This window comes from Mercenaria mercenaria, chromosome 4 (genome assembly GCF_021730395.1).
Source record: "Mercenaria mercenaria strain notata chromosome 4, MADL_Memer_1, whole genome shotgun sequence".
Classification (NCBI taxonomy): domain Eukaryota; kingdom Metazoa; phylum Mollusca; class Bivalvia; order Venerida; family Veneridae; genus Mercenaria; species Mercenaria mercenaria.
This window is the reverse complement of record NC_069364.1, coordinates 15,961,629-15,987,700: the sequence shown is the minus strand read 5'-3', so window position 1 is coordinate 15,987,700 and position 26,072 is coordinate 15,961,629. Positions and strand designations below refer to the sequence as shown.

The 26,072-nt window shown below is 34.9% G+C and overlaps 2 protein-coding genes across 2 annotated transcripts; both read right to left on the bottom strand.

Moving 5' to 3' along the window:
- Positions 1–1,434: 1,434 nt before the first annotated feature.
- On the bottom strand, positions 1,435–4,203 carry LOC128556228 (uncharacterized). Its single transcript, XM_053540559.1, has one exon. It carries the CDS (start codon positions 4,173–4,175, stop codon positions 1,770–1,772), a length of 2,406 nt encoding a protein of 801 aa, XP_053396534.1. The 5' UTR covers positions 4,176–4,203; the 3' UTR covers positions 1,435–1,769.
- A 17,631-nt stretch (positions 4,204–21,834) lies between these two features.
- Positions 21,835–23,028, bottom strand: LOC128556558 (circumsporozoite protein-like). Its single transcript, XM_053542061.1, has one exon. The coding sequence runs from the start codon at positions 23,026–23,028 to the stop codon at positions 21,835–21,837; it is 1,194 nt and encodes a 397-aa protein (XP_053398036.1).
- Positions 23,029–26,072: the final 3,044 nt, after the last annotated feature.

Genomic DNA, 26,072 nt, shown 5'->3' with positions numbered 1-26,072 from the left:
CATTAAATTTGTCAGAAATAGAGATATCGTGATTACCAAAGTCTGAAATTATAGACCTTTTTACACAACCTATTGGTTGCTGTGCTGTTTCACGGATGTTTTGATTTTAACGCGCATGCGCTCTTAACGTGTAGCAAAAGAACGTTCAACGATAAGAAAGCCTACATAAGATCATAATTATATTACAAAATGTTTTGCCAATATAAAGATTATTTCAGTCAAGTAATTTATTATACAGCATGTTTTGATTAAAACATGTATGTTATTGATTATATCTTATCTGAAAAGTCTGCTTTATTCTTGTTTTTGTCAGAAAAGAACAAGCATTTCCAGCCTATTTCCACACATCATACAAATAGAATATTTGTTTCTTACATTTAAAAATGTCATATCTTCTTTCATTTTACCTATTTTTTCTTCTTCTTTAAAGAGTTGTAGTATATATTTTTCTCTGATTTGAATGACAGCTACATACTAAGGGGTCGGGGCTCCATGTCACTGAAGTTGTTGTTTTAAGTAATATAGCGGAAATTATTACCGGACTATTATGCAAATGACATGATAAAACATAGGTGACCTAGGTTTTCAAGACTCTAACTTAATTTCGAGAGTGTCCCCTAATTAGAGCGGATCATAAAATTTACTGAAGCATATGAGATGGCTTTGATGTGACATTCGTTAATGCCTACGGTCATCAATGCCATAATAAGAACATTCTCGGATTAATACATCACGTGGTGGAGCTGTTCTGTGAATCATAAAGAATTGTTTCACTTGATATCTAGTATGTTAAAATCTATAAGAATGTACTCTGGAACTTTAATGGCCATTTTCTTTTAAAACGATGAAAGCGTAGTTACAAAAAATCTAAATTCGTAAGATATGAATCAAATCAAGGACTATAATTATATACTGAAGGAAAATACCCAATATAAATTTCTACTTTTTATCCCTTATGTTTACATGCTGGGTCATTTTCATATCGAAAAATGTATCGCGCACAGAAGTCATTACCCGTGAATTAATAGAAAATTATGATAGACATGAATTCCCCAAAGAATAGAACATCGTTTAACAACATATGAAGAATGTCAGTGCAGACACCACTCCCCCTACCGCCTCTCTCTATTAAATCTGACCGCTGCATTCACAATCAGAACCACTTTGATAATGCCAAATAAAAACTTTCAAATTCAAAGAATTGATAGAAATAAAAATAACAATTTTAAGATCATTATTTTTTGAATACGGAATGAATAGATCCCAATTTGGGTATAATTGGATACAAAATCAAAGGCTGAACTTTGTAGATTGAACATTTTATTTTAAACTTCGAGTTTGATCATATAACAAGTTTCATGTAAGGAAGTTGCGACAGGTGGGAAGTTCTGTGAGATCATGTTAGGAAATAAAACAAAAACTTTATAATTACTTTATTTTATTTTTCTTAACCTAAATTTGTCGAGATCAAAATTGCTTTAAAATAGTTTATTAATCCAAAATCATCAATGATAATGCTCATAAGTAAAATTATATCAGCTGTGGGTTTTCAAAGATCTACATATATTTTCCTCTGTCTTGCAGTGGATATTTACTATAACACAAAGTAATTATTGATCCAATAGATTGAAAAACAATATAACTCTAACGTAATTTATATTGTGCGGTCATGTCTTTTTGCCCTACGTAGAGTGCGCCTGCGCGAAAATTGTCTCCCCTTGCTAAGAAAATAGCTCTCTGTAAAATGGTATATATGGGTAAGAAGCATTTTAAGACACTGATTTGTCATTTAGAGTATCCCATTCACTGCTGGATGGTTCTTCAAACAAAATTCTTTGTGCCTTTTCCTCCGACAGTTCGTCGGCTACACAATGTAGTTGTGATTTGGATTTCAAGAAAGACAATCTGTTGTACGCATGCTCTTTGTACTCAAAAAGTCTCAGCTCAGTCGTAAGGTCATGACCTATTTGCGCATGCTCAAGGGCGCGCACGAAATTTCCCCGTCTAAACTGATAATCGCATTTAGCTAAACGAAAATGCATATCAAGAATTCTTGAGATTGCAATGTCCGAGTCTTCCAAATGATTCAGGTACTGACCGGCCGTATGAATGTCGTCTGCAGGTGGGGTTAGAGAGTTCATCGTAAGTCCATTGTCTCCACAACGCAGCAATAGTATGGCTAATCGACACAGAGCGTATCCGAAACCAAATGGTCCATCCTTCCCGCCGTCTCTTTTAAAATTCGTCATTGACCTCTGGAAGCTTGTTTTTGCGCTTTCAAACAGATGCTCGTAGACCTGACAAGCGTTTGGACTCCGTAGATTTAGACATGAGAGTTGAGTAGTTTTGTTTCGAGCATCGTTGATGTACAGCCAACCGGCTGCTCTTCCAGTGCATCCAACAGGGTCAGTTTCAAGAATCATCAAAGCTTCGTCTAGAGTGGTTTGAAACTTTTCAAACTTCTTCCGGGTGATATACTTTCGTGTTTTTGCTGTGAAAAGTTCGAGCATGAAGTAGCGAGGGTTAGTCGTTTTAGGTACGAGAGCCATTGTGGAATCGATATGAGATTTTGCAGAATCAAAGTTTGTTTGAAACAAATCCCTGCTTGTCTGGAGGTAACCAATTATGCACATGAGGTCATAGTTACTAGGAAATCGAGATTGAAGCTTGTCAGATGTTTCTTCGAATTTTGAAAACTCTCCCTGATTTATTAGCGTGCTCAAGTAGTTGAACGCCATGGTCAGTCGTGTGCTTAGCTTTTGGCTATGAATAGTTGTAATCTGTTTCGGTACTATCTCCCCTCGATCATCTGTTTTACTGTCATGTTCTTTGTGCGAAACGTCCATCAACTTTGGAATATCTTTCGCCAGCGATCTTTTCTTGTGTTTTCTTTTCCTATAGACAGATTTTGAGTTTTGAAATTTAGTTTTTTCTTCCGCTTGGATTTTTGTTGCAACCGCAACAGGAGAATAAAAACTGGACGATGCAGGGATTTCAAACGACATGTTTAAAGAACTTTCATTCAAATTGTCTTTTTCACAGGAAGTGTTTGTAGTGTCAAAAAGACGTTGTCCTCCGGATGCAACGGCAAAAGCGCCATCTACAGTGTTAGTTCTATCGCTCCACTGTATTTCGTATCTATGATTGATTACTTCACTTTTTACAACTGTATCATCATTAATATCTGCTGTTATTTTAAGATCAGTCATGTTTTTATCACTAGCATGGATGTTGGAATCAATAAGCGTATTTGAATATTCTTTTTCCCCATTTCTACTATTATTTACATAAGGGTCTGCTTTCCCACAAAGTTGAATATCAGACGTAACATTTACTGTCCCTTTAATGTTGTCCGCAGAATTCCGTACTGTTCTTTCAACAAGCGGTCTTGCTTTCAATGAAGCTTGTGCGTCACTCACGACATCAGCATTGCTATTTTGTTTTCTAATGTTCGGAGCGGTTTGACTTCTGGAGGATTGTGTCATTGGTTGATTATCATCGGTACCATTTTCTATTTTGTCCACAATGTAGGAATATTTCTTCATTAGTGACAGTTTCAAGCTTTCTACCACGCTGGTACCTTGTACACTTAGTAAAGTTTTGAACAGCGTTTCACACCGACATCTCCGCGTGTTATCGGCTACTATATCGCCAATATCGTCTGCTGTAATCACGTGATCTTTGAACAGTTGATCGATCACGTCAGAAGATTCGATATTGTCCAGCAAGAGACAACAGTGCATCGTCATTATTCTGAGCAGACTTCTGTTTATATCTGTTCTTTCATTATATACCTTTTGAAGAAATGTCCAACATCTCTGACATGCTTTGGTATCAGTCCGTCTCTGACTGGAAAGGTCACTGTCAGTTTTGACGTCTGTATTTTGGTGAATCTCGTTGCATTCACTGCATAATTGGTCGGCTAGAAACTCGTACTGTCCAACTTCTAGTGCTTTCTTGAATGACCCATAAGCAACTGGTCCTCTTGTTGGTAGAATAGATAGAAGCAACTGACAACGTTCTTTCCTTGTCTTAGCAGACGCCACAAGCTCAATGTCATTTTCAGTAAGAACTCCATCTTCATACAATGTATCAAGAACTTTTCCTTTCGGTTCAAGGTCACTCACTATCTTCACACGGTTTTCTCGTAATTGTTTATTCTGGTTTTCGTTCATCTTTAATGACTTTATACTTTTCCTTTGAAATATTCACATACTGTATTTACTAGTCCAGTGAAATCTGGAAAAAATGTAAAAGTATAGCGACTATTAGGACATATAAGTTCACGTGAATTTAATGTGTTCAAAGTGTTTGAAAAACAGCTTTGACAGCACTAGTGTAAAAGAAATTCATATATCGTAATTGTTGATTACTAGTAACATAAATGTACATTGACATTACATTATGCAAATTAAGACTCTTACCTATAGTTTAACGAAGAATGTCCCCTATATTGAAAAAACATGAAAATGCTTGTATATCAAAACGTAAATATGATGTTATTAGGAAAAACCAATACTTTCGCGTACATACAAGAAAATAGTAGAAAAGCTAAAAATAGCTTCTATTTTAAAATAACCTTGTTTAATACTTGTAATGCATGACATGCATTTTACGATAGCTATTGTCTGTAAGTATTGACTGGCACTCATTAATGTTCGCCAGTATTTACGGGCGTTTTCGTTATATTACGCAATATTTGTATCGTGAAAATATCTATATCACTTAAGTAACAGTTTACCGGAGACACGGGGGCGTAGTGGTAAGATGACTTCCACGCACGTTACCACGGGTTCGAATTTTCTTAGATCATTTCTTAATGTAATGTTATGGATACCTGTTTTATTTTTACATTAGTTCATGCGTCATTTTTTATGAATTTTGATTGTTTTCTCTTGTAGTATTTATTTTCTGGAACGCTGGTGACAGGTAATTAGTCTCTTCATCTAAAATAGTTTCAAAACAATTTTATTACTTAGACACATTTTTACAACGGGTAAATATGAAAACATTTAATAAATGAACCAAAAATATCATGCTACGTTTGATCAAATAACTGGTAAGTCCGCATATAAAATGTTTGGGGAAAAAGATATGGTCAGACGTAGGACTCGACGTGATTTTGTAGAGTCCAACAAGGTCCTGTCTGGTAAAATTAGGACACTGAAAAGAGAAGGAAAAGACATGAGTGAACACAAAGAACCGATCAGTGATAAAGACTTAGAAAAATTGTACATTAGTGGGGTATTTTCTCTTGAAACCCCAGTTTCATTACAGAAAAAGGTCACGTTTGAGATAATTGCACAGTTTGGGCGCAGTGGTAGGGAGGGTTTACAAAATCTGCGAAAAGATTCTTTTGTTATTGCTGTAGATTCTGATGGTGATAGATATGTAAAGAGGCAGATAAGACACACTATGGGGTAGATGCAAAAGAAAATGTGAAACAGCCCCGCATGTATGAACAAAAAGGTAATAAGTGTTGCCCGGTCTTGTCTTTTGAAAAGTACATAAGTAAACTTAACCCATATTGTGACCGCTTCTTTCAAAGACCTTTGAGCAAATACCAAAAAAGTAGTGTCTGGTATGCAAATTCACCAGTAGGAGTAAACACAATTAACATGCTGATGCCAAACTTATCAAAGGAAGCTTGCCTCAGTGTTAGGTATACAAACCATTGTATTAGAGCTATGGTGTCTTCTAATTTACATAAGGCTGGGTTTTCTAGCAGTTCAATTATGTCTGTGTCTGGGCACAGAAATGTGCAGTCTCTCAATCATTACATAAAACCAAGTGATCAAGAAAGGAAACAATTAAGTTCACATCTGTCATATGGAAATTCAAATATAAATGAAACAGCAACAAGTTCTCACCTTGTAAATCCTACTCCATGCATTCTAACATGTCAGAATAATGAGAATAATATTTCTGACATCCAAGTTGCTGTGAGTTCCAACATGTCAAAATCAGTTGATGTTAGTCATTCCGGTAATATGACACAATTTCAGCTTTTCCCTGGTAACATTTCATCAAGTACGATAAATGTGTACTGCACTGCCAATCCCTTTGAAAAGTAAGAATCCCGTACTGTTCCCTTTGTACGCATAATCCATGTTTATGTTAAAATGTTCAAATACAAATTTGAATACACAGCGTATGTAAGCCAGGCATATGTGACGTTTGTGCTATTTTTAGTATCGGCAGTATTACACCGATTTTTCTGTAGAAAAGTATTATACGGACACTACTGTTTGCAATTTTGTTGAAGAAATAAATGAAATTAGAGACCTGATCGAATTGTGTCATTTATTTTGTCATTTATGCGCTACATATTTAATTTGATGCCAAACTGCAACTTTTACAGTTGTGTGGGAGGAAATTTCAACAGCCGAATCCTGGGGCATAGCACGAAGTGTAGTTCACAGCGTAAAAACTAGTTACCTTTTTTCCCAGCACTGTTGTTTTAAGTATGTCGTGTTAGAATCGAAATAATAAGTTCCCAAGTGTGGTATATCGTAGAATAACCCTCGTTTTTTCGTTCTTATGCGAAAGAATATATCACTCAGGCCTACGGATGTATTCTTACGCATAAGAACTCAAAACTCGGGTTATTCTACGATATACCACGTTTGGGAACTTATTATTTCTTAATTTTAATGCAAATACAAGTTAAAGCATAGCAAAAGTTCCTTCTAGGGCATATCTATATAAATATAAAATGATCATATTGTAAAATTTTGGTTGCAATGTCTGTTTTATACTGCCAAAAAATTTCAAGTAAGTATTTACGCTAGTTATTTAACATAAATTGTTCAATCCAACAACAAATTAAATCTGTTACCACTTTCAGTAGAGTAAATACGGCAATAAGACATTGACCCGGTTAATCAATTACGATTCGATGCGTGAATTTGTTGCGCATAATTAGAGGGTCGTAATGGGGTTTGTTTTCATATATTAACTATGCATTTCAAGGTAACGATAATATTTAGTTGTTTACATTTAAATTTGCTGATATATGTCTATCTGGTCGACTGAATGTATGTTATGTTCCTCAAGAATGGAGGAAATAACATCCTCGGGTTTAGTAATATGTAATCCACGGAACGCGTTCAGTCAGAGAGTCGCCTCAATTAGGAAAGAATAGTCTTTCTAAGGTCACGGAGTTTTATTGGCCAGCTTGTAATGACAACAGCTTTCGGTATCAGTAGCTCAGTCAAGTGTGACTTATTGAACAATAATATTCCTTCTCAAGAGAAGGAATAACAAGTAGGGTATTAAAAGAAATGTTAGAATGTTATTCTCCGGTCCGTGCATCCTGCCATTGTGGAAACGACTCATGGTTCAAACTTACCAAGTATTTTTTAAATGTACAGAACACTGGTAACAGTATCAAGCATAGGAGATAATGGGAAGATAAAGGCTATATGATAGGTTATGTGGCAATAACAATAGTCATGTATTCAAGTCAAAATACCTTGTTTTCCCCCAACGAAACCAGAGAAACGGTATACATTATTTTCGGGCGTACTATCATGTGAAATTACCCGATTCCCCATGGTGGCAAAAACATAAAAGAGGTAGGGATATGCAGGCCACATTACCACGGATCCCTTCTCTAAATCTAGTTTTTACCCATTGTTCTCTCGTTTAGTGCAATGACACTTTAATGTATCATTGAAAAGTCTATGTACACCACCATTTGAACAGTGACTTGATCAAGTCAATACAAGTTTTATTTTAACTTAGACGGTCTTAATCACCTCTTATATCAAAGTACCCAGTATGTTTAGATATTTCTGTCTGACCCGTCTTATTTGTATTGATAATAAATACATGGTTCAAATAGGATTGTGTAATTTGGTCATGAAATCAATAGGTTTTGATCGATGCAGCATGGCATTGTCTGTATGTTACTGTGATAATTTATTGAGTCAGAAGTTATGAAATTTGGTAAACCAGTATTTTGATTGAGGGCTTATCCAGCCAAGTCCCACCGTGTCTAAAATTAGAATAAACAATCAAAGGAAGAACATTTGGAAGCTCATCGAAAATAGCAAACGCAACATAGCTACCACGTCACAAAACTGGTCACCCACAAATTGATATTCTAAAGGAAAGAAACAAAAAATAATGTTATAATTATGAAAAGAAGGTAAGACTTTTATAGACTTAAACTTTAAAATAAAACTTCATATTTATTAACACAGTCAACTTTATGATTTAAGCAAATATAGAAGCTATTAACTTATCAATTTTTCCATTTCAAGTTTGACATTGCTGTACATTGCTTAATTGAAGGGGCCATTTATTTGCTTTCTTCGCCATCGTTATATTTTCCGGGTATGATGAAGAAAAAAAAGAAGACGATTGATTATATAACAAGTTTCATGTAAGGTAGTTGCGACAGGTGGGAAGTTCTGTGAGATCATGTTAGGAAATAAAACAAAAACTTTATAATTACTTTATTTTATTTTTCTTAACCTAAATTTGTCGAGATCAAAATTGCTTTAAAATAGTTTATTAATCCAAAATCATCAATGATAATGCTCATAAGTAAAATTATATCAGCTGTGGGTTTTCAAAGATCTACATATATTTTCCTTTAGTTCGGTAAGTTGTGTGAATGAATCGTCTTTGGTTTTGGTTTCTTTGGTTTCTCTGGTTTCGTTGGGGGAAAACAAGGTATTTTGACTTGAATACATGACTGTTGTTATTGCCACATAACCTATCATATAGCCTTTATCTTCCCATTATCTCCTATGCTTGATACTGTTACCAGTGTTCTGTACATTTAAAAAATACTTGGTAAGTTTGAACCATGAGTCGTTTCCACAATGGCAGGATGCACGGACCGGAGAATAACATTCTAACATTTCTTTTAATACCCTACTTGTTATTCCTTCTCTTGAGTCACATTTGACTGAGCTACTGATACCGAAAACTGTTGTCATTACAAGCTGGCCAATAAAACTCCGTGACCTTAGAAAGACTATTCTTTCCTAAATGAGGCGACTCTCTGACTGAACGCGTTCCGTGGATTACATATATCTAAACCCGAGGATGTTATTTCCTCCATTCTTGAGGAACATAACATACATTCAGTCGACCAGATAGACATATATCAGCAAATTTAAATGTAAACAACTAAAATATTATCGTTACCTTGAAATGCATAGTTAATATATGAAAACAAACCCCATTGCGACCCTCTAATTATGCGCAACAAATTCACGCATCGAATCGTAATTGATTAACCGGGTCAATGTCTTATTGCCGTATTTACTCTACTGAAAGTGGTAACAGATTTAATTTGTTGTTGGATTGAACAATTTATGTTAAATAACTAGCGTAAATACTTACTTAAAAATTTTTGGCAGTATAAAACAGACATTGCAACCAAAATTTTACAATATGATCATTTTATATTTATATAGATATGCCCTAGAAGGAACTTTTGCTATGCTTTAACTTGTATTTGCATTAAAATTAAGAAATAATAAGTTCCCAAACGTGGTATATCGTAGAATAACCCGAGTTTTGAGTTCTTATTAGGGATGGGAACGAATATTCGAATATTCGAATATTCGGAAATCGGTCGAATATTCGAATATGAAAATCAAATTCGAATATTCGTAAATTATTGTATTTTTTTTTTCAAAATAAGTAGATCTATCATTGATTTTGGGCAATATGAGCATGCTAATTCTACAGAATAAAACCATGTCATGTTTGTTTATCGAGAATCAAAAGATGTCCAATTAACAAGAAAATAGCAATGCATAATTGGCAGGGGCAATCGTTACGGATTAACAGTTTGCAACAGGCGTCAATGTGTCAGATGCATGTCAAAAGATGTCCAATTAACAAGAAAACTGCAATGCATAATTACCTGGGGTCATCGCTAAGGATTAACAGTTTGTATTAGGCGTAAATGCGATATCTTTTTATCTTTTGTTCATTTTTATTGGCGCCTGTTTTATGTAATTGTAGATTTTTTTTTTTTCGAAAACAATACCAAACTTGTAGATATTGCCGATCTTTTCACAATATTTTGTACGACGTTTCAGACCATCCGCAGAATCGGTTTTCATCCGCAATCGGCCGTATTCGAATTAAATTTTGAAGTACTTTATAAGAAGATCAAGAAATAACATATGATTGATACATACGTTAATGTTGAAGGAGGTTTATGTCTGCCTTACTTGCTTTTTACACGACGATTGAAAATTTTCAAAATGGCGGCGGTAATACAACAGCGCGTCACGTGTTTAAATGGGACGACCTGCTATTTTTAGATAAAATTGCGACGGTCTAAATTATAATCGTTTTGATTTTTTGTATCATTTTGAAGCTAAAAACACTGAATTAGTTAAATATATTCATGGTTATACTGACAGAATCGTGAAATAAAACGCTAGGATCGGCGGGTTTAGCTAGGTAGGATCGGGTTACCCGAAACAAATATTTTTTGGCCTTATTACTTACGATGATCCACGCTTTAAACAAATGAATACGTTATGTATATGCCAATCACTTAATAAGAATTTAAAGCTTCCATTAAAACAAACCGAATATTCGAATATATTCGAATATGGCAAACCGAATATTCGAATATTGATTTCAGTATTCGTTCCTATCCCTAGTTCTTATGCGTAAGAATACATCCGTAGGCCTGAGTGATATATTCTTTCGCATAAGAACGAAAAAACGAGGGTTATTCTACGATATACCACACTTGGGAACTTATTATTTCGATTCTAACACGACATACTTAAAACAACAGTGCTGGGAAAAAAGGTAACTAGTTTTTACGCTGTGAACTACACTTCGTGCTATGCCCCAGGATTCGGCTGTTGAAATTTCCTCCCACAAAACTGTAAAAGTTGCAGTTTGGCATCAAATTAAATATGTAGCGCATAAATGACAAAATAAATGACACAATTCGATCAGGTCTCTAATTTCATTTATTTCTTCAACAAAATTGCAAACAGTAGTGTCCGTATAATACTTTTCTACAGAAAAATCGGTGTAATACTGCCGATACTAAAAATAGCACAAACGTCACATATGCCTGGCTTACACACGCTGTGTATTCAAATTTGTATTTGAACATTTTAACATAAACATGGATTATGCGTACAAAGGGAACAGTACGGGATTCTGGATTGGCAGTGCAGTACACATTTATCGTACTTGATGAAATGTTACCAAGGAAAAGCTGAAATTGTGTCATATTACCGGAATGACTAACATCACCTGATTTTGACATGTTGGAACTCACAGCAATTTGGATGTCAGAAATATTATTCTCATTATTCTGACATGTTTGAATGCATGGAGTAGGATTTACAAGGTGAGAACTTGTTGCTGTTTCATTTATATTTGAATTTCCATATGACAGATGTGAACTTAATTGTTTCCTTTCTTGATCACTTGGTTTTATGTAATGACTGAGAGACTGCACATTTCTGTGCCCAGCCACAGACATAACTGAACTGCTAGAAAACCCAGCCTTATGTAAATTAGAAGACACCATAGCTCTAATACAATGGTTTGTATACCTAACACTGAGACAAGCTTCCTTTGATAAGCTTGGCATCAGCTTGTTAATTGTGTTTACTCCTACTGGTGAATTTGCATACCAGACACTACTTTTTTGGTATTTGCTCAAAGGTCTTTGAAAGAAGCGGTCACAATATGGGTTAAGTTTACTTATGTACTTTTCAAAAGACAAGACCGGGCAACACTTATTACCTTTTTGTTCATACATGCGGGGCTGTTTCATATTTTCTTTTGCATCTACCCCATGGTGTGTCTTATCTGCCTCATTATAAGACATCTTTACATATCTATCACCATCAGAATCTACAGCAATAACAAAAGAATCTTTTCGCAGATTTTGTAAACCCTCCCTACCCCTGCGCCCAAACTGTGAAATTATCTCAAACACAACCTTTTTTCTGTTATGAAACTGGGGGTTCAAGAGAAAATACCCCACTAATGTACAATTTTTCTAAGTCTTTATCACTGATCGGTTCTTTGTGTTCACTCATGTCTTTTCCTTCTCTTTTCAGTGTCTTAATTTTACCAGACAGAACCTTGTTGGACTCTACAAAATCACGATCAGGCATAAGTGACAGCTTTCTAGAGAATGGAAGAGCAGTGATGTGTCTATTAATACCAGTACGGATGGAGACGAGTGTGGGCTTTGAATATTCCTTCTATTCCCCGTTTTAGAGAGAAGAGCTGCATAAAACTGCTCTAGTAGTGCATCTAGCTCTGCTACCGGCATCATTTCAAACTCTGAGTGACCAAAACCAGCTTCCATCATGTAATCTGAAAATGGGAAATACATAATTGCATAGAGTGTACATATATGTACTTTAAAGGAACTAAAAAATCTAGATGTAGTTGGTATTGTGAAAAATACTGTCAAGGTGTAAGAAACAGTCAAATATCTTTGCGACGAAGGAAAGAACTTGAAGAAAACGAATTTGATTATGACTAATTCAGTACATTCCTTTGAAAATATATCAAAAAACGGAAAACCATACACAAAACTGGACAAGGAACTGGTTATATAGTCATTATTAAAGTAAACTTCATCAGGATAAATAGAAAAGATTTCAAAAATATTGCTGATGGGATTTTAATAACAAAGATCACGTTGCTTTAAATTGAATATTTCTGTGAAGTGATGGATTATTTACTGATTTTCACTCGAGAGCTGGATGTGTAATATTTGAATAAATAAAAGGTACGAGTATGGAGTTTTTATTGTTATATCTTTTCATGTGAAAATACACGACCTTCTTCCTTTCTACATGTCCGACATTATGTGTAAAATATTTCCCGCAAATCTGAATCAAGGGAAGTATGTTAAATGTTTTGGGCATACAAATTGTTTGTTTCCGGTATCCTAACCAACACTAATTTTTTTTTGTCTGACCATTCGTGTATTTATGGCCTTAAGTCCCAATTATATCTGATAAAAATTACTCTCTTCTTATTCCCCCCCCCCCACCCCCACCAAAAAAAAAATACCGACCTCTTTACCCTGAATATTATGAGCATGTTACCGGAAACAAACAATTTTTATGCCTTGTCAAAACATGATATTATAATTACCTTTTAGTATTTTCACAGCCCATTTTGTCTATTTATTTGTTGTGGCTTCTGTTTTGCTAGCCTTTAGAGTGTTCATAGATGACTGGGTGACCTGCTTGAAACGAGGAGGCCCTGTGCTTACATGTTCAACAGTTTCAGTGTCAATAACTTGTAGTAAAGAGCTGCCATCATCATTGTTTATAAAATCATCTTCAAGAATATCTTCATCAAAATCATTTGCAACAGTTTGCAGAAAGTCATTAAGCTCCTGATATGTAGAGCTGTTCTTTTCAGTAATTTCATGTAGAAATCTCCATATTGTGGGCCCATTGTTAAGGGACTGCATCAGATATTGATGAACATGCCCATCAAATCTTTGATTTATTACTCTCCAGTCCCCAGATTCCCGACGAAGCTGGCATATTGCCCCTTCCCTCAACAGATTCGACATTGTTTACGAAGTTGTTGTTGTTGTTTAAGAAAAAGCAGCCGAAATTGTTGTTGTTGTACGCCGGTTTTACTACGATTCCCACGGTAGTATTTACAAACATCACGTGACTTTCATTCATAATTTTTTACACGCAATGTATAAATGGAATAGCCAAAACACGGTGCGCGCGCAGCACAGCACGCGAGTGGTATATTGCAGGATAACCCGAGATAGATTTTGCTCTACATGTATGTAGGTTATTCGCTGGTCGTGTTAGAATAAAGGATGCAACATTGTTTAAAAAGTTTCACCTTGCTTGGACTTAGTGTTGTTATAGAGATCATGGAGTACACTCATTTTTACTGTAACAGAATTCCGCTTGAAACGGTGCTATGGGGCATGAGGGTAATTGCATATTACAAACCGGCAAGAAAACAAAATTAGCAATGACAAACATTCTTAACAATCTGGTACTGACCAAATGGTTAAAGTAAGGGAATACGTTCTCTCCATTTCTCGGACGGAAACGTGGTCTACTTTCATTTATGACGAACCAATGGAAAGCTTTGTTTCAAAGTTTTGGAAATAATCACATTATTCTGGGAATATACGTTTTGTTAATAAAGTCATCAGATATTGAACAATAATAATGACATTTACCATAAGAATATCGAACATGCAATAAGAATAACGACATATACAATAACAAGACTTAGAATATGAATACACGACACTGAATATATACAAAACTACTGAATAACATAATATTTCAAAATTAACAATAATACAATAAACGAGTAAATTAATAGATATATAATAATAATGACTTTTACCATCAGAATGTCGAACATACAGTAAGGATAACGACATATAGAATAACAATGGTAAGACTTAGGATACGAATGACATGATACTAAGTAACAATCTCAAAGATACAATAACAATAACGAAATATAGAATAATAATAATGACTTTTACCATAAGAATATCGGACATACAATAAGAATAACAACATATACAATAACAATAGCAAAATTTAGAATATGAATGACACGACATACAATAATAATAACATACCCATATAATTTAGCAACGTTTGACATGCCATAGCCAACCATTTATGTTCATGCATTATCTGAAAGAACATAGGCTCTTAATTGTGGTATAAATAGACTATCGGGCAGGCAGTCAAATACCTAGAACAGATCAGTCTGCAACTCAGTCACATATTTGTTTTTTCTGGAACGTGTTTCCAGTCTTCTACCAGTCACAAAAGAGTTGTCTGGCAGCCAAAAGAAGTTTAAAATACTGCTAAGAAAAGATTGATGATGGGACTAAACGCATCATTAAGTTTGTCACTTATTATCCCTTCTTTTGATAAGGTGGATATGATGCTAACGGGTCTGTAGGTTTATTTTTTCAACAAAGAGGTTGTCTTGTATAAAGATGGGGTAACCTCTTGCTTAGATTTTGTTGGGAATTCTCCTTTATCCACTGAACATTTTGTTTGCTATGGTAGTAATAGGAGAGGTAAGACTGAAGCTTCCGGCCTCGGTTATTTTCCGGGGAATGGCATTTTACAGTCTATGTTTTAACGCAGGTTGCATTATCTTTCTCATTTACAAGTCATTTATTGCGTTAATTAATACTAAGAAGGTCCATAATCATTTGTTTACTTCTATTAATACCAATTTCTTTTGCCATCACACCTTCCCCTAAAGTAAACCGCGATAGATTCACGTTTCATTTTTGTCTTAGCATTTTTAAACTACTTTACTTTCAGTTTTCAAATGTTTTAGTTTGAAGATATATGATTTTAGATTGTCTTGTATAATTTTATAGATAACTTTCTTTTGTAATGGGAGTTCAGATATGGTGGAAGGGGGATAGTTTTTGGTACCTTCTGTTTACTTGGAGCAGGTCATCAACTTGTTTCAGTAACAATTTATGTGCCGCCCTGTAAATGTCATCAACAGCATCCAGTATGTGTGGTAGATGAAAAATGTACTTGTGAAATGTCATGATTAAATTGATCAGCATCGAATCGTTTGTAACGTCTGAAAGTGACTTTCTTTTTAGATTAATACTGACATTGCTGTGTCAGCAATGTAGCCATGAGAGTATGATAGTCACTTAAACCACAGTTAGAATTTACAGTATTGCAGAGAAAACGTTCGGAATTTGTTAAAATTATACCAACTAAACTAGAGTTTGATTTTTCATAAAATATGTTGGTCCACGTATAGTATTATTATTTAAAGGTTAAAACTAGCACAAATATTTGTTAAGGGCCTACCCTTTTCTTTTGTAAATCAAAATTTAAGTAAACAATACAGATGTTATGGTCAAATATTATGAATATTTTATCCAAACAATTACTAAAGCAGACTTCACCTGTATTTCTCTTGATGCTCTGTCTTCTGCAAAGGCATTGAGTACATACGTTTTTGGTTCTTAAGGTTTGCTTTTTATGTAATTATACAGGTGCATTTTTGTGTTTTACATGCCATGCCTTTTGTTTTGTGTTAGAGATTCACCTGGCGGGGATTACTTTTATTTACACTGTCCCGTGACTTTGGAACATGGTGCGGGTAAGAGTGAGGTTGGGTGCGCACCATAAACCGATTTAAGCTCCCCAGTGGTGTTTTGCCGTGGCATTACCTGTTTGATATTTATCCCTGTTTTTCAAAAACTGAGTCGGACATAGACGGTTGCTTATATTTTCTAATAATACACCATTTTCTTATATGTGTTCATAACACACACACTGTATATCATTTCACTCGAGGTCTTTCCTACGCTTGAAAGGCAGGTCAGACCTGGCGAAAGTCATCAATCCGCCTCCATTTAGGTTTAAGCAAATAGGTTATCATCCAAAACTTGCTTTAGATTTTCAAATTTATAACGAACATTATTTATAACTTAATAACTAATGATGGATCTTTTTTTTCCATTTTCATTTGTAAGTGAAAACAGTTCATCAAAATGGTCAGAAATAGAGTTATCGTGATCATCAAAGTCTGAAGTTATAGAGAAACTTTTATTTTCGTCATTGAATTCCTCATTACCTCGGTGATCTTAATGTTCATTTAACAACCAGTCTTCTTCTGAATCTGGTTGAGGAATATAACTGTCATTTAAGTTTATAAAGTTTGTATATGGAGTTACCTTCTTTATACTTGTCTCTGGTGAGGTGCCACCCATCCAATCTTCTCTCCTTTGTGGAGAAGCTGAAATGTTAAAATTACTGATATTCAGTATTGTTGTTTCGTTTGTAACTAATGACCTGAGTATGGATTCATCAACAATCTCGAGAATTATGTTCCATCAGAACCACGGATGAGCATCACTGCATAACTGGATCCAAAATACATATGTCGAAGAGAGCATTGCAGACGTATGCAGTGGAAGTAAAGTATCGACTGGATGTTGATCCGCTGTCAGTACTGATGAGCTTTCATTTCATTTACTCATGTTACTAGTATGCAAACAATCATGATTCGTTTGGATATGGCGCTTGCTTTTTTTTTTTTTTTTTTTTTTTTTTTGAAAGTTTCTGTGATATGGAGGCTCCATAACCCCCGATTTCCCTTTCTTTAGCTCTGCCCATTATTTCTCGTTCCTCACTTTAACTTGGGACCGCAACTTTTCATGGAATTGCGCTCTAGTTATCATTGAAGGTTCCATATACACCAATATCTCTAAATTGTCTTGGTATTTGTGCAAATAAAAATGTTAAACCTTCAACCCGTGGCTAGAGGGCGTCGACTGTAGTATGCATTTTCTCCACTTCCAATACGGCTATTTGTCTGGGATCATTACTTGAAAAGTAAAAATTACTTCACATTGTAACTTATTTCTTCTGACTCTTTGTCATCTACCTATGTTTTTGTATATTTTGTCATTTACGTGACATACTTCTCATCAGTATAAACTGTGGCAAGCCATCTATTTTTTACGTTTACCCATACGCCTTACATTTATCCCTAACGGTATGAAATAACGAAACTCTGCCGAAATGATGTCTCAGATCTTTTGAATGATAAGTAAAGTAAGTATTTTGAGCCTTTGCTTTGTAAATATTTATTATCGTTTGTAATTTCATATTTTTCTTAATGCAAGATATATATTTTGATTTTTAACTTTATGTTACAAGTTTTTAAGATAATATCTTTTTAAGTATACAATTGCAGAGGAATTTACATCTTTCTCAGTGCTAAACATGCTGTAAGATGATATCAAATGTGTTAGAATAATATGAAACAAAGTCAGCGGAAAAATACCCTGCAAATAATTTCTGGAAAAAAAACGTATTTGTTTGAGAATGACAAAAAGATCTTTGTTTTCCGGCCATATATTTGTCAAAGTTACTTCTTTATAGATTTCAACGTTTTGTTAACAACCAAGAACGAAATTCAGAGTATATTGGTAACTTTACATTTTGTATATCAGTCGGTGTATTAACTCTATTATTACTAAAAAACTTGATAATTTGTGAAAAATCTACAACGGTGAACGCAAGCGCAACGCCGTGACAAAAGTGTCGGCCTCTGAAAACACCAATGCATACGTTACCAGTTTTTTGTTTCTCTTTTAGAATAGAAATATATCGTCAGCTTGGTGCAGTAACGGGCTAACTCCGATTTTTAAACTTTTCAGGAGAAGCAAAAAACTGATTGTTTTGTTAGAAATTCAAAGTGCCATTGAATTAATATTTCTATGTATATTGAAATGTAATTATTTATGTATTGTTTATGGACTTTTATCAAAATCAGTATGAAAAAAAGAATGATTTAGAAAACATGTACTTAGCCGAATTTGTCGCTGAAATTCTTGGCGCAAAAATGGGTTAAGAGCCTTTATCATTTTTTGCGCAAATATTTATTTGCGCAATAACAGACTAACGGCCTTTAAATGGTTTTTGCACTAACTTTTATGATAAATTTCTGTTATATTTTTCATAGTCAAATTGTTGAAACATTTAATACAGCTTTTCTTATTTCAACAGTCTTCTGTTATTTTTTAAATAAAAGGTAAAATAGGTGTTTTGCCACAAGTTGGGACTTCCAACAAATAAAACAAGTTTTACATCAAATAAAATGACTCAAACAAGTTATGTTCAAAAGTTTTACCTTCAAGAAATGAATAAACAGCCTCTGTGTAGCTATGTTTTATTAGATTTATTTTAAAATAATTAAATAAAGTGGGAAATTCAGTATTTTGTACTGTCTCAAGTTGGATATTATACATTGATGGGCTGTGTTATATGAAAATAGATACCGGTACTGAAAACACTATAGTTAGTAAACAGTATAACAAGAAAACAATGCATAACATAATTAATATTTTATTTATTCTTTAAATACTTGCACAATTAATAGATCAGACTGTTTAATGCAGTTAAAATATCAAAATGTAGTTTAAGATTAAAATCTTGAAATAATACAAGCACATTGAAACTGCTTGAAATTCAACTTGAGAATAAATTAAATACATGTAACATGCCCATGATTTTGAAAATAATTACATAGAGATGTAAAATCAAAACTACATACATCACAAACATAATAGTTCACTCTGACTGCAAATTTTCATTAAGGTATAGGTCCATGTTTCGGAGAAAAAAGTTCAAACGTCATCAAATCATAGAAAGAAAGCATTGTTTTACATGAAAATTTAACAGCATATAAAACATTTATATTATTCTACAAAACCATTGTCAATTTATTCATGTATATGTTGAATTCCGGAAAGGGACTGCATGAAGGGGCCACACTTCTGGACAGTTCAGCGCCTTTAAAAACTCACCATTTTGAAAAAGCTGTTACATGTCTTTGTTTTGATGCATTTGCAACATCGTGCGAGTGTTTAAACTTTACATAACTAGGTGAAACATCGTTTTTGACAATTGTTTACATTTATTTCTTTACAAATGACATTCTTATTCAAAGGGGGACAACTCATTAAGAATATTTTAAGTATCCAACTCTGTGGGACAGAACAGTAAAGCATGTATTGGATAGATAAATTGTGTGTCAAGGTGCTGTTCATTTACTAAAAAAACTGTTATTTTGTGATATACTGCTAAACCTTAATTACCTCATGATCATTTTTAATGTTGATAATGCATTGCAAATACAGGCCTGTGTAATTGAAATCTTCCAGAATTCAGTGACTTACAATTTTTACATAACAAGTCTGCATTATTCAGAGAAAACAAATCAATTTCAAAATGTATCATGCAGATTATTAGGAGTGATTCCTTGCTAACACAAATTCAAACATACATGTATACAATAAACATGACAAATTGTTCTCACTTGTCAGCCTTCTTTAATTTACATCTTTAACTTCATTTTTCGCATGGAAGTTCTGCAAAAAAAATTGATGATAAGATGCTGGAATAACATTATTCAGACAGAGCTTTTGTAAATCATCGTATTTTGCCTTTGTGAGCTTTGGGGTATCTCCATCTCTGAAAAGTCTCTTTAATGTAGGAAGTGACATATCTTGCTTTCTAAGGTTAGGCTGCAAGTTCACGTATGTCAAAGGGCCATTGTAATTATACTGTATAACAGCTTGAACAGGAGAACTGCTTTCAAAACAGATAGTTTGTATTTCCATCCATTTTATTTTACAACCTTTTGTATCAATATTTAAGTTTCTGATTTGGTCATTTAAATATTTAAAGTCAAAAAAATCTCTGGAGGTCATTTCAGTAACAATGTAAGGCTTTGACCTTCTGGCCAGTTGAATAGATGTGGCAAATTGAGATGTTGTATACAGTTGAATGTTTCTGGTTGCCTTTTCTATAGCTGAATGAACAGAATCGTTTTCGTTTTGCGTGTGACCTCTTTCTAAGAATTTATGGGAAACTTTTTTAAAATCAAGAAGTTTTAAACTATACCGCAGCATGGCTACAAAAAGTCTGTTTTGATTTTGACCTGTGCAGTTATCGGAAAAAGTTGTGATAGACTTTATGTTCTTTTTATACATAGTTTTGAAAAAAACTGAAAACGCATGAAGCAATTTCACATGCACCACGTTTTGCAACTGTCTCATTCCAGACATAGCAGTATGCATCTGAGGAACCCAAAGAATACACTGTTAGGTTATAATTGTTAAGTTTCCTTGAATAATACATGCATGGCTGGTTTGCTTTGGGTAATGGCATAACCTGTTGAAGATCAAAACAGGCAGCAACAGCACGCGGACATGATTGTGCTATAAGTTTGTCACGCTGTTTCTCTAGCCTAGCAGACTCTTTATTTTGGATGTGCCTATTAAACAATGGTGCAATTTCTTTTTTCTACATTTCTAATGTCATATTTCTATTTTGATTACAAAAGTCACATTGATCTTTTAACGATTTTTGAAATGCTATGTTATATTGGGTGTTGAAGATATTTCTGTACATAGACACTTTAACAGGACAAACATTGTTAGAGTTACATCGTTCTACATACAACCGATACATTTTTATAAGGCTTAAATCCCCTTCAAGATACTCTTTTTTAGAGGACTTCCTACAATAATGGGATTCAACACGGGGGAAACTCTCAATATGTTCTTTAACATCATCCCTAACAGAAATGTGTACTTTATTTGGTCTATTATGATGTGTCCCCCTTAAATCTTTGTAGGTTATATGAGTCAAAGCACATCACCCTCTCAAGGCAGTATCAAGTGTGTAATATCTAGAGTGTCAACAAAAAATTGCTTACAAACTTCAACACTTTCTGAATTTAAAATAAAAGTGTACTTTCTTGAAACATTTCTGTGTTTCTGGCCTCTGTTCCGAAATCTTGCAACAGGCATTTTTTTACGGAATGAAAAATAAATTCTTTTTGTTTAGAATATAAATCTGTAGCCCAGAACTCATGAAATATTTTTTCTCTTTGATCATTATCAAATTTATCATGACATTTCTTTTTGCAAGAAAGGCCACATGCACTTTTCAACATTCTAGCCCTTTTAATTTTTCCTGAATGTGTAACATAGCTTTTACCACTGTTCTTTCTATCTTTAATTACATTTCTTTTCCAATTACTCTCATTTCTTTTTTTTCACTTTCTGAAACGAGGGTTTGTCATTTCTGATCGAACAGAATTACCAAAAGAGTGTATGCTAGGAGAAGTATCAAGAGACAGCATGTTCCTAGGTGGATTCCTAATTGGGTTCTCAGATGGTTGGGTAGCAAGTGGGCTACCTAAGGGGTTCTCAGGTGGTTGTGTAGTAAGTGGGCTACCTGAGGGGTTCTCAGGTGGGCTAACTGAGGGGTTCTCAGGTACTCTACTTTAGGGGTTCTCAGGTGGACTAACTGGGGTGTTCTCAGGTACTCTACTTGAGGGGTTCTCAGGTGGGCTAACGGAGGGGTTCTCGGGTACTCTACCTGGAGGGTTCTCAGGTACTCTACCTGAGGGGTTCTCAGGTGGGCTAACTGAGGGGTTCTCAGGTACTCTACCTGTGGGGTTCTCAGGTGGGCTAACTGAGGTGTTCTCAGATACTCTACTTGACGGGTTCTTAGGTGGGCTAACTGAGGTGTTCTCAGGTGGGCTAACTGAGGGGCTCTCAGGTGGTTGTGTAGTAAGTGGGCTACCTGAGGGGTTCTCAGGTGAGCAAACTGAGAGGTTCTCAGGTGGGCTACCTGAGGGGTTCTCAGATGGGCTAACTGAATGGTTCTCAGGTGGGCTAAATGAGGGGTTCTCAGGTGGGCTAAATGAGGGGTTCTCAGATGGTTTTGTGGTAAGTGGGCTAATTGAGGGGTTCTCAGATGGTTGTGTAGTAAGATCGCTACCTGAGGGCTTCTGAGGTGGGCTAACTGAGGGGTTCTGAGGTGGGTTAAATGAGGTGTTCTCAGGTGGGCTAACTGAGGGGTTCACAGGTGGGCTAACTGAGGTGCTCTCAGGTGGGGTAAATGAGGAGTTGACAGAGAGGTCACTAGCCAGATGGCCAATATGCAGATCAACTGAGGAGGGGTCAGTAGCTAGGAGGCTATCTGATGGATTTGCAGTCATCCCATCAGCTGATGACACATGTATCTCATAGTGACAATTATCATGAACAGCATCATCATCTACCTGATTATCATCAACAATAAACTCATCAAATACATCAATATTGATTGAATCCATGAATAAACAGCTATCATCAAGATTTCCTAAAGTATCATCACTCACTATGTCCTCACTTGATACACTACATATATCAGAATTATATAATTCTTCCTGTTGAATAAACATCAAGCATGACAGTTCACCTTCACTTACTTCGGAAAATCCCTCAAAATTATCGTCATCATATTCATCAGTTGGGTCGCAACTTACATGTATATTTGCCATTTCAAAATGTATATTTTTCAAAACACTTAAGGACGCTGAAAGATGTCTAATAAAAAGACACAGTGCATCAACATTGGAATGGACTGTTGCTGCAGCACATCCATCAGGTGCTGGCATTCCACAGTTATTCCTTGAATGTAAATCAAACATGTAGTTTAGAATCACATCTTAAAATTCCACAAGTGTAACTGAGGGTTGAATTTCCCATTGTATATAAGCAGCTTGAACCAGGACTTGGAAGTGAATTCAAAAAAGCAGTTTCCAAGTTACAGAATGGGTCATAATTTTTTTGCCTACTGGTAGTCATTGTCAGACCTGTATACACTTTTCCAATATTCAGGCCAAAATAAAATCCATCTAATTCTTTAGGTAAATCTTCAAGCATTAAACAACTTTGTGTCTTTGTACAGGAATAAAGCCTGTCACCACTTGCCAAAATAGTGTCCATTTCTTTTGTCGACCAGTCTTTTGGACTAATACTGCTAGACTTTAATATTGCTGCTTGAGAACTGGCCATGCATTGCTTGCCCATCCCATAGAATCTTGGGTCCCCTTGATTGGTGGAGGCTTGGATAATTCTCTAAAATAAGGATTAACAAAATTTTGCTATTGAAACTGTAAAGCAGTAAAAACTTGCATTACTGTTGTATTCCAAAAGAAATCTCAAATAAACAGGAGTCTTTTAGATCTTTTGCAAACAAAATTATGAATATGGGCTTTTTATCCACATAACAACATTATTTTTAATAAATTTTGATCTTTATGAAAATATAAAAAAGTTTGATGATATTAAATTCAAACAAAAGGAAATGTCTACTCACTCTACTGCACAGTGAAAATTGAGCTTACCATTTTGATTCATCTAGTGCTAGTCAGTACTGTAGAGTTGTTTTTTTACAAAACAAAGTCTTGGCAAAATGACCTAGTTCCTGGAAGTCTTTTATACAGTGATGATGTCATTGATGATGTCATATCATGATAATGTCGGTACTCTTTTTGGTTATTATCTCATTTTTGCACTAATATTTTGTGCCAGTTTTATTAATTATTTGGTGCAGAAATGGGTTAAATGCACTTAACCCATTTTTGCACCAGTAAATGATATGTGATATTTAAATTATTTGGTGCAAAAACCCAATAAAGGCTTTTATTTGACTTTTGCATTAAATAAATATATATGTGGAGTTAAACCATTTTTGCAATTTTATCAAAGTCATTATTTTTTATTGAATATAATATCTAATGATGTATTTATTTATTTTGAAGCTAAAAATGTAAAAAAGTCATTTTGTGAAAAATTAGAGTTAGACCGTTACTTCGCTAAGGTGACGATATGCACGCATTCAAAAAAATTGTATGTGAGCATCTTTTACAGGACAGGACAGGACAGGACATCAGACAAGGGAATGCTTTCAACAATGACAAACCTCTGATGGATGAGAATGGGAATAGCTGAAAAACACCAACAAATGGGAAAAAATGCGTCATTGATATATGTTTAAAGCTTATCTTAAATGACAGTGTACATAAACGTTATTCTGCAAGTTGAATCCCTAACACATGTATTTGGCAACAAAATGGCCGAAATTAACATTTGGAAGCATAAAATGCTAGAAAAAATATAAAAAGTCTTGAACAGTCATAGCCGCAATGCAAGAACGCCTTTTCAGAAGTTATAGCAACTGGAGAAACACTATGAGAAACAAGAATAAACTCGAGTATGAAAACAGCTCATCACCGGTGGACATCATCCTGATCATGGACTCTTCCATCACAAAAAAGATGCATAATGTCCAATTGTAAAAGGGTTAAATACCAAGCAAATGATATTTCTAAAAACAGTCGGATCAGAACATCTTTTAAAAAAGCTTATAATTCACAAAACAGACTTGGAAAATTGCTATGGCCTAAAACCTAATACAGTTTGCAAATAAAATGTCTATGAAAAGTTTTCACTTTTTATGTTAACAGTTCACTCAAGGTTTTTAAAATCGCTTCATCCGTATGTCGTAGGGTCAAATATTTACCATCCATTGCATTAAAGAACCCTCTGCTCACACATATAAATATGTTGCCACGCATAGACAATTGTCGGCACAAGTAGCAGCATGTTATAAGCTCTACCGAAGCAACCCGTGACACGTATATGGCAACTATTCCATTTTTGCAACTTGTTATTATTCATTAAATCTGATCCAGTGTGGTGATTTCTTCTTGAAGCGTAACCGTTCTCAGCTGTAGCACGTGTAGCTCGTGCTGTAATTAATGTCATACAAAATCTGCGGACCGCATTTACATGAACGTTGAAGTCGATTACAATTTCATGTGAAATCCTTGAAAAAAAATTAAGGTTATTCGTTAAAATCATTTTTACCTTTTTTCTTCTGAAAAGTTGTCGTTTCTCGAAATCTTGTATTGAAACGCTGTAAGTTGGCAATATGAAACACCATCCTGTTTTTTCTGTATGTGTGAGTCACCTAAATTATACTGATTAGGCTTCAGCTCTTTGGTTCCACGTTTGACACCAGTGGACTTATAAAATTGCATCAACGTCACATACCTTGGGATTTTGCAACGTTTTATCAGTTGAACCAACAATGAGGATTGTTACCACAGTCTATGCGCCGGAAATTGCAACAGCGCTATTTTAGACATTGTAGCATTGTAGCATTTCTGAGACACTGCAATTACGGCCAAATTAAGATGTTGCCCACGCTCTTATTTGATTTATTTGCGTTTAGTACATGCTTTGGAGCTCTATTCAAACTTGGGTTTGACCGGGTTCTGGTAAGCTATGGATTTTAGGGGTGTTGAGTTGGCTTTTATGTCCCTTGGTTTGAAGCTTAATGATTGATTAGCCATTTTAGTTGACCTATTTATGTGGGAGCGCCACGAGAGATCGTTTGAAATATCCAACCCAATCTATTTTCTGAGGTAAATTAGAGTTCCTTCCTGTTACTGAATGGCTAACTTGCTATCAGTGTCATTTGCAAGCAGACAAAACTTGACAGAATACTTCGCTGGGTGTCGTTTAAATGTACAAGGAAGAGCGGGACCACAATTACGGACGGTCTGTGAAACATCAGAGGAGAAGACGAGTGTGGGCTTTGAGCTTAAACCGTTTTAAAATACGGATTGAAATGGTAACAATGGATACTTACACGTCCCCGAACAATGCATGCTACCGTCTACTC

Excerpts from the sequence above, each read along its gene's own strand:
- LOC128556228 (XM_053540559.1), bottom strand. The coding sequence starts at position 4,175 with ATGAACGAAAACCAGAATAAACAATTACGAGAAAACCGTGTGAAGATA.
- LOC128556558 (XM_053542061.1), bottom strand. The coding sequence starts at position 23,028 with ATGTTTGATTTACATTCAAGGAATAACTGTGGAATGCCAGCACCTGAT.